Source organism: Aspergillus affinis (assembly GCF_023601865.1).
Source record: "Aspergillus affinis strain CMG 70 chromosome Unknown NODE_227_length_25533_cov_88_935654, whole genome shotgun sequence".
In the NCBI taxonomy this organism is placed as follows: Eukaryota; Fungi; Ascomycota; class Eurotiomycetes; order Eurotiales; family Aspergillaceae; genus Aspergillus; species Aspergillus affinis.
In genome coordinates, this window is record NW_026516008.1 from 1 (window position 1) to 10,057 (window position 10,057).

General features: G+C 47.3%; 1 protein-coding gene across 1 annotated transcript; it reads right to left on the bottom strand.

The window, feature by feature from the left end:
* Nucleotides 1-8,801: 8,801 nt before the first annotated feature.
* On the bottom strand, nt 8,802-10,057 carry KD926_004691 (Zn(II)2Cys6 transcription factor domain-containing protein; the record flags this gene model as incomplete). Its single annotated transcript, XM_053095296.1, has 2 exons — nt 8,802-9,932; nt 9,989-10,057. The coding sequence occupies 2 exons, from the start codon at nt 10,055-10,057 to the stop codon at nt 8,802-8,804; spliced, it is 1,200 nt and encodes a 399-aa protein (XP_052950017.1).

Below are 10,057 nucleotides of genomic sequence, written 5' to 3' on the forward strand. Positions count from 1 at the left end.
ATGTGGCCCACCGTGCTGAATAATCAACTTTTTCGTCTCAGGCAGCCGAATATCGACCTCAGCCCACCTGGAACCTGTTAAGTGACCACACACCGGCCACCCAATACACAATCTATCCATCGCTTCCCACAACAACGCGTCCACCTGAGTCAGTCACGGATCACATGATCCACGCCGCTGGACCGACTCGCGAGGCTTGGCGGCTGCGGCCCACCCGGAGCCGCCATTTATTCTCCCTCTGGTCTCTACTCCGTAATTTACTCAATTGTTTCTTGTTCCTCCGATTGAGGTTGCAATTTATGCTAGACTTGCCCCCCAAAAGCCCAAGTGGAACTTAGGGGCTCTCGAGCAAACTTCCTGATCACTTAATAGGGCTGAGCTGCCATTGACTACTTGCTTAGTACCTTGGCGAGTTTCTTCGAGATCCCCTGTCCTCTAATCTAGGGGCGCAAATGCTGAGACGCAGCGGCTAGTCACTCGTTTTAGTTTATGGTCGTAGAAGGATTATGAGACAGTTGTTAGTATAAAGGGAGTTTCTCTACTCTCATAATATGGGCCCCGAATCAATCAGCCTCACTTCACCAGAACTTTCTTGACTCGTTTCCTCCGCTCTGTCTCAACCATGCGCGCCTTTGCAATCGTTCTATGTAGTCTCATGACTATGGTCATGGCTGCTGGTAACCAATCTTTTGAATCCGTGGGCGCTGGCTTTTCGTCCTATGCGCAGCCTTGCTGGCGTGATTACTACGACAACCTCGTGGGCTCGGACTGTGGTGGAAATGCCATGTCCAGCACCAATAAGTCTGATCTTGTGTTTGCACCAAAACGTTATGTTGAATACAAACACTAGCAAGCAGATCGAAAATTGTGTCGTGAAGAAATGCGATGGTGAATCAGACATTGAGAAGCAAGTCGATCGCGTATTCGATGATTACGAGGATTTGTGTAAACCCCTGGTCGATGGTAAGCATTGAAGCCTCTTGCACTTGATATTTCCTATTCTAAATCCAACGATTAGAATCGGTCAGTAATTCGGCCACGAGTCCTACGGTGGGAAAGCGATTTTTGCATCGGGAATGCTGGCACTGGTGCGGTTTATGATCTAAGCAAATTGATCGCGAAAGGGAGAGGTCGGATGGTGGAGGATGCTGAAGCTGGGACAGGAAATGGTGGCGGCAATTGTATGCAAGCATATAGCCAAGATGTTGTTCAATCAATCTGTAGATGCTCCCGATGATCTCTTTGAGCGTTGGCTCATCCCTTGTCTCGTGACATCCCTAGGGAATGCTAACCTCCCGAAATTGTTTATCCTCCCTCCCCCTTGAATGAGCTAGCGGTGTAACGCCCACCACACAAATCACGCAGGATGCTTCGTGTTGAAAGGCTTTGCATGTTGCTCCACTTTATTGGTCTGGCATTGGTGTTCCAGCTAAGTCTGCCGGTTATAAAAGAGACCGTCCTCTACCTATTTGTCGGTAGAGGCGGGAACCGCGTCCATGTGTACAACGATGGCGCTGGCGAGACAGAACCAAAGACCTCTTGGCTTTCAACAACATCAACAAGAGGGCGGCTGCGCCCATGGCTTCTCGTAATTATGATTGTTGGCGGATTTGCAGTCGCCTTTGTCCGTGCCACGAATAGCCAGAATGGCCAACTCACAACGGAATCATGGACACAATGCATCATCTGGGTAAGTAAGGACCCTTTACAACTTATCGCTCTCAAGGCTAATGGATTTATGAAGGGGCTGATGCTGCTTCAGTATGTCTCTTTAGCTACGGAGTCGATGGAGACTCCGCGGTATGTGATGAGTCTGAAAGGAGGCATTAGCTGTGGTGTCACCACTGCCGTCACAACCGTGGAGCTTTACACAAGGCCCTATGCAAAGGTCTCAGAGAATGATATCTCAATTCTGCTATATCCTCAGATAACTTTTGCCGCCATGGCAATGCTAACCAGCCTTTCCATTCCCCGCCGCCATCAGGCCTCCCGTCATGGTAGGATGGTTGATGGTGAAAGCTCATCCTCAGTTCTTGGACATCTTTCTTTCAGCTGGGTAACTTCCCTTGTCATAAAGCTCGGGAGCAATATAGAGATTAATCTCGAATGTCTCCCGGAACTAAATGACAAGACTCGAGCAAGAACACTCCAGGATGCGTTTGATCAGGCGAAAATACCAAACAGAAGTCTGTGGCGCGTCCTACTGCGTTTGTACCGGCGCCACATTTTTTACCAGATTGTCTTGTCTTTTCCGTTAGCGCTGCTGGCGTTCGCACCGCATATAGCCTTGGGGCAGATTTTACGATTGCTTGAATTGCGCACTGAGGGACAGACACACGATATGTTGCTGGTAAGATGGGCAGTGTTTCTTGGACTTGGCATATGGATGCCATCGTGGCTCGAAAACTGGCTGCTGTGGATTGCTCACAGTCGAGTCTCGGTTCCTATGACGCAACAACTAACCATGGCTCTCTTCGACAAAGCCACTAGACTCACGTTGTCTAGCAATGTAAAGCAAAAAACAGCTGGCTGTCCCGAGGCCCAAAATGTTATCAACTTAGCAGCCATCGATGCACCGCGTATAGCCACAATCGCTGGATTCTTGTACAGTTGTATACTGCAACCTCTCAAGGTCATTGTTGCTTGTATTTTACTTGGTCAACTGTTAGGATGGAAAAGCCTTTCGGTGGGGCTTATATGCCTGGTGCTGATCTCGCCAATGCACTCGGCTTGTCTCAAAAGGATGTCAACGGCAGAGGGTGTTCTTGCCACTGGACGGGACGCTAAGATGAGCATCGTGACCGAGGCATTTCACGGCATTCGATACATCAAATTTGCTGCGCTTGAGAGCAAATGGGAAGCCAAAATGAACGCACTACGAGATGACGAGATGCGAGCGCAGAGAACGGTCTTCCATCGGCAGATTCTAAGTTTGACTTTACACCTTTTAGGCCCAGTGCTCGTCTCGGCGACCTCCCTTGGAATGTACGTCAGATTATACGGATGCCTGACACCATCGACGGCATTCCCTGCATTGTCTATACTTGGATACCTTCAATTTACCCTCGGTATTGTTCCTGAACTGCTATCAGGTGTTATAGCCGCATCCGTGAGTTTCAAGCGGATGGTTGAGTTTTTAAGACTACGCGAGCCGGAACAGCATGTCTCCCACTGTAGCGGAGTTGGAATAACCGCTGACACCATACAATACGACTCTGCTGCCTCATTGGACCAGGAAGGAGTATTCCAGGAAGGAGTATTGCAAGAAGTTAATATAAGTTTTCCACATCAAGGTTTGAGCTTGATATGTGGTCCGACTGGTGTTGGAAAAAGTCTGTTGTTGACGGCTATTCTGGGAGAATGTAAAATTGGCTCAGGAGCGGTGAAACGACCAAAAAACCCTTCTTTCCACGACATATATACCCCATTTTCTTCTGGGACACCCTGGGTTATCGACAGAATGATTGCGTACGTTGCCCAGACCCCGTGGATAGAGGCCGGAACGGTACGTTCGAATATTCTCTTCGGGTTATCTCTGGATTCCCGGAGATACCAAAAGGTACTCTATGCCTGTGCCTTGTTCCACGACCTGAACGAGTTCGAAGGTCATGACCTCGCCGATATTGGTCCCAGTGGTGTTAACCTCAGCGGTGGGCAAAAGGCGCGAATTAGCCTGGCGCGGGCTTTGTACTCACGAGCTGGAGTACTTCTTCTTGATGACATATTTAGCGCTGTGGATGTGCACACGGCAAAGCATTTGCTAGTTCATGCCTTGACTGGGGAGCTGGCCCAAGGTAGAACCAGGATTCTGATCACTCACAACATTGAAGTCTCCCTTGAGAAGGCGGATTACTTAGTACGACTAGAAACTGGAAGAGCGAAGTATGCTGGAAACGTCCTGGGCCTTCAAGCAAGTGGCTATCTGACACCTTTGAAAAAGAACGGGTACGAGTCTTTATTGTTGGAGGAGCAAAGTAAACAAGATGCACTTTTATCATCAACATCGAAGAAAGATATCCTGCCAGACGTGATGAATGATGAGCGTCATAGTAGCCGGGGTATCATTGCGCCTCAGAAGAAATTCATTCAGACCGAGAGGCAGGGACAGGGAGTCACCCAGTGGTCACTGCTGCGTCGATACATTGAATATAGCGGCGGCTGGCCTAGATGGCTCACTTTAGCCGGCTGTTATGTAGCATACAATCTATTAATCCTTGCCCAGGTAGGTAAAGCGAGCTAGAGCACAGTGCCGGTACATTAGAATGATGGCTGACCGGAACTAGTATTGGTGGATGAATATATGGACTGAAGGAAAAGTATCCGTCGAGAACCATGCTGAAGCGTGGCACTATTTCCGGATCTATCTTGCCCTTGCAGTGTTTGTTTGCCTGATTGGAGTACTTCGTTCCTATCTTGCTATTACGATTTCGCTTCGCGCCTCATCTGTTCTGTTCCGCCGGCTCCTACATACTATCCTCCGAACACGAATGCAATGGCTCGACACGGTTCCAGTTGGTCGAATTCTAAACAGGTTCACGGCAGACTTTTACGTCCTAGACTCTCGGTTAGGACTTGACCTGACCACTCTGCTTAACTCGGGGATGGACTGCATCGGTGTGATCATGGGTGCGGTTTTGGTCCAGCCAATGTTAGTGCTTTTCGGCATTTTGCTGCTATACGGAACGTTCTTTTACACTCGAAGATACCTCGCGGCAGCTAGAGAGGTCAAGCGCCTCGAATGTCTTGCTAGAAGCCCAATTTACGAACACTTCAGCTCCACCATGGATGGAATCATTACGATTCGAGCCTTCCAGCGCAGCCAGCATTATATTACGGGAATGCAGGAGAACATCGATAAGTATGCCCAGGCCGTATGGCATTTGGGCCTTTTCAATCAGTGGTTTACATTTAGGATCAATGCATTGGGTGCTTTGTTCTCTCTCGTGACCGCATTGACAGTAATAGCACGAAAGGACGTCACTGGCTCAGTGGCTGGATTTGCCTTGGTATTTACCAACCATCTGTGTTATGCATTGGTATCGCTCAGTCGTGCATATGCTACACTCGAGATGGACATGAACAGCATGGATCGTATACTGGAGTATACGGACCTCCCAATGGAACATGAGACCGGCCAGAACCCACCTCAGGCATGGCCAGCAGGAGGCAATCTTATTGTGAACAATCTCGCAATTCAATATAACTCGGGTCTTCCACCTGTGCTTCGCAATGTGACCTTCGAAGTCGAGCCTGGAGAACGCATAGGAATTGTCGGTCGAACTGGTGCAGGGAAATCCTCGCTAGCTTTAGCCCTCTTTCGCTTTCTAGAAGCTTCTAAAGGATCAATCTGGATAGACGGCGTTGACATATCTACTATTGGGCTCACTCACCTGCGACGAAATTTGGCGATCATTCCCCAAAGCCCAGTCTTGTTTTCTGGCACCGTGCGATCAAACCTTGACCCATTTGGAGAACACTCGGATAACATTTTGCTTCAAGTTTTGAGTCAAGTGCACTGGACTAGGATAACCGGGGAGATGCCCACGGACAGTTTAGATGCTTCGGTATCCAAAGAAGGGTTCAACTTCTCTCATGGGCAACGTCAGCTACTATGCCTTGCTCGCGCAATGCTCACGAAGCCAGCAATATTAATTCTTGATGAAGCGACCTCAGCCGTGGACAGAGGCACAGACGAGCTTATCCAGAATTCTATTCGGGCAAATTGCAAAGATACGACTCTGCTGGTCATTGCACATCGCATTCGAACGATAGCGGATTTCGATCGGGTATTAGTCTTAGAGAATGGAGAGGCAGTGGAATTTGGATCTCCGGCGTCCCTACTGGCAAGGAATGGGTTTTTTAAGCAGATGGTCATGGTGGATCCGAACCACGAAGAGCTGGAGAGAATGATGGGGAGGTGAATTCAGCAAATCCGTTAGACCACAGTTTCTGGGGAAACGTCGTTTCGTCGCGCAAGAATAAAGAGCATTATTTTCATTATTTGTGTAAATCCCTTTCCCGGTCCGCCCCCCTCTTGTAATCATTATTCTAGACCTCCCATTGTCTTGGGGCATATTGTCAAAATCTTGAACTCGGTGCGACCGCTACAACATACCTACGTATTTTAAGTACATAGCAAATTCCAGCAGATCCAGAAATTTCTCATAAAGAGAATGAAGTCGCAAAGTTCCATTCAGCTGTAGTGTTACGCAAGGTCCGCCGACGGGACACTTCCAGTGTGTCCCCAGTCACCGATATTCCCGGGGGAACCCACTCTTCGTTTCCGGGAGCTATAATATTATCGTAATTTGTATGCCTCCGCACTCGTCTCATCTTTAACAGCCTCTTAATATTGGCTGTTTTGCGGTAATAAAGCGCGCGTACGGTCGGCTTGTCGAGTCAAAAATGCGGCTTAGACGCAAGCACGTCGATAAACTAGACATCCTCGAAGCCTACCCGACCGCCTGAATTGAGGCATTTAAGTTAGAGACTATAAAGAATAGCTTCGACGCCGCTGGTTTAGTACCATTTAACCCCGATCGAGTGATCTCGAAGCTTAATATTTGCTTTCGGACGCCGACCCCCCCCCTTGAGCCGGGGTAGTGACTGGGAGCTAACTACACCCTCAAACTACGTACAATCACAAAAGCAGGCCTCTTCGATTAAAGCCTTGCTAAAACAGCGCTCAAAAAGCCCTCCGAGCCCGCTTAATTGCGCGATAAATCAGGTTTTCAAGGCCTGTCAAATCACGATGCAACCGGCAGCTATTCTCGAGAAAGAAGTAAGCGATTTACGAGCTGAAAACGAGAAGAAGAAGCAAAAAAGGACTCGTTCTACAAGGCAAATACCTTCCGAAAAGGGCCTCTCAGTTTTAGAGGCTTCCGCCTTAATAGTGCGGCCAGAGCAAGCAGTTTTAGCACCGATACCCCGCGAGGCAGGGTCAGCTCCGGCACCTTCTCAGCCACGTACGAGAGCCTTACCGACGTGTAGCGTATGTGGAATTAAGGGTCACAAATTAACTACATGTCCTAATGGACCTCGAGTTTAGCTTATTGAATTTAATGGCGTTATGGTTAAGATAATTGCATTTAAATTTAATGGGTAGTGGCTAGGTGGCCCACTCGCATGTGAATTACGTTAACTCATCATTTTATTTATTATGTCACTGCAAATTTACTAGTTAACGTTAAAATTACATGGTGAAACATGCTCAAACCAAGGCTTCGCCATTTTAGCGTACTGGAGACTGGACTTTACATTTTATTTTTTGAGTTATCGCCGAGCCGGTCTGTTAGTCAAGCCGAATACCGTTCAGTCCCAACAGGCGGTGCACAATATTCCCAACAATGCTGGCTCCACGTTTGAAACCAACAGTTCTCGATCATGGTTCAAATTCCATTCAACCGATTCCTCGTGGACACTTCTCACACTCGGTTCTCAAATCTGAGTTTATAATATATTTCTTTCTACAGCATAACTCTAGTACGACAAAAAGACAGGGACCTGCCACGCAGAAAGAGTTATTTAGGCAATGCCTGATTCTAAAGATCCCGAAAAACAAGGTTCTATGGATGGTCAGTTTATAGCAGGCCTCTACAAGGGAAATTGCCATTGCAAGGCTGTGCGCTTCTCTGCAAAACTGCCGTCTACGCTGTCACAATTGACAGTAGTCTCTTGCAACTGTATGTACACGCATGCAAAATACCCCCCCTAATGCTTATATTCCCCTGTCCTGCGGAGGAGTTTTACCTTGCGATTGACTGCCAGACTAAAAAAAAGCCATCTAGGTAGCTATTGTCATATTGCAGGCAGTCTGCTTGCGTTCACGGACGATATGGAGGTCCATCAAGGGACAAACTCGCTTAAGGTATGAATTACCTGAGCAATCGGTAGGATCAATGACCAATGTGATATAGGAATATCGGTTCGGCTCGCATACTATACAGATCTTCTTTTGCGGAATTTGTGGTGCCAATGTTTACAACAAATCCGTGAATCCAAAGTTCAGGTATGGTCAATGTGCTATTAACGTAAGTAAACTTTTCACTTATTGATTACCAACCTCTTCTATATAAACGACACCTGTTCATCGCCATGAAAGGGAGTGTACATAAGCTAACAGATATACTGGGATTTTACTTTAGATGCGCCTAGTTCAAAATATTGATTTGGGTGCCATAGAAACCAGCAAGGTTGATGGTAAGAGTATTCATCTGCCACCTTTGGAAGAAAACCCAGTTTAGACCCTGTCAAAGCACTCAATGAACTGTCTTAAAGGCTTTGAGCATACTGTAGGGTTTCTGCAAATATTTTGTTTTCCGTAGTGTCCAGACCTAGTAGCAACTTTTGCGGTGGTTATTGTACTTGTTGATGCGAAAAGGGTCCATGTCGTCTTAAAATATCGCACTTTTCCGCTATAATTCTCTTGTCTTCGCACCTCGAGCGCTAGTAATTCTATCGTATCAAAGGCCAGCAGTGGATGCCACGATTATGATATATGCTAGTGTGATTTCTCATGCCCAGAGGAAGACTTTTATGGCGGCGACTTTCGGGTAAGTGAGCTTTCACCAGTTCTTGTTTATTTTGGGCAAAACTCCACGATAAGCGGGTTCAAAGCACCATAAAAAAAAAGAAAACCCCAAATTAAAGCCACCCTTACCTAATATAACTAACCCCTGTGGATCCGATATGGCAGTCACCGACAATGACCATGATTGATTGTCTCCAGGTGACCTTGACTCGAGTCTCCGATGACAAACACAAAAGTCGAGACATAGTATTAGTTTAAATGGGAAAATAATTTACACATGCTTACAACTATTGGAAAGATCCTCCATCATTTCCTCTTGATGAGGAGCACCTGTTGTTGAGCAGCTAGCCAACGCAAAGTTCGGACCTGTCAGCCAGTCTGCCCATTCGGGCCCTAATTGCTGGTTGATAGACTGTATCATAAACTGACCAGCGTCGCTGAACATCCATGTATCTCGACGAGAATGCAATAGAATTGCATAATGTGAAAGAATTACTAGGGCCTCTGGCTTGCGTTCCGCCAAAAGATCAATGTATGCCGAGGGCACAACCACCGGCCAAGTGAATATACCCAGGGAGGTGGCCCCATTTTTGGAAGGGGCTTTTGCCAGTCGCAATGTCTCAATGGTCTCTTCGTAGTTGTGGGAAGTGGAAGGGTCGAGGCCGGACGTTCGTATGAGTTTGAACAGCCGGTTGCAATCCAGGTCCAAGCTAGTTTGCTGGTTCAATCGGGATGTCTGATCTTGTAAGATAGGCCAGAGTGGTGTTTCAGCCAATAAATCCCAGTGAGCACCTATTACTGTGCGGGATCCGCGATGTACACGAAGATAGTGAACAAAATTGTCGAGAAACTCATCGAAATTTCCACCTCGATTGATGAGAGTGTCACATAGCATGTGTAATCCAAGAAACGACGTGAAGAGAAAAAGCGGGACAACGGTTTCCGAATTGACTTCCGAATTCATTTCATGAAAGATTCTCAGAGCATGGGTCTGCAATTGAATGGCATGATGCCGATAAAAATCACGACGCTGAGCACAAATTGTGCTGAGGTGTAGAGCAGCTAAAGCAAGCAGCTCATTAATCAAGTAAGGTGCTGTTAAGCTGTGCTTCATCATCTCTGAAAGAGAGATATCCATGTCGCTCACATTCTCATGTAGCGATTTCAGGGTTTCAGTGGCTAATTGATGAAGCAACTCAATATGAAGCATGTTCACAGATGGACCCTGGAGATTCTCGGGATCGCAACCAGGACTGACCTGAGAAGACAAGGAAGTCACTGGGGAATTCGTTATTCGCCTCCTTGTGCTAGCAGAGGGCATGAATGTGATATCCCGTTCCGGGTATTCACATTCACGTGCAGAGTTGGTACACGGTGTACATGTCGGTCGATTCTCGTCACACTGACTGGCCCATCAGCAATAAGTTCAGCTGGTTACTTATGAAAAGCTATATGTACCTTGATTCGGCGCCGCTTGCAGACAGCGCAGCCTTGCCGGGATTTAGTGTGCGGTCGGCGTGGAGGCAT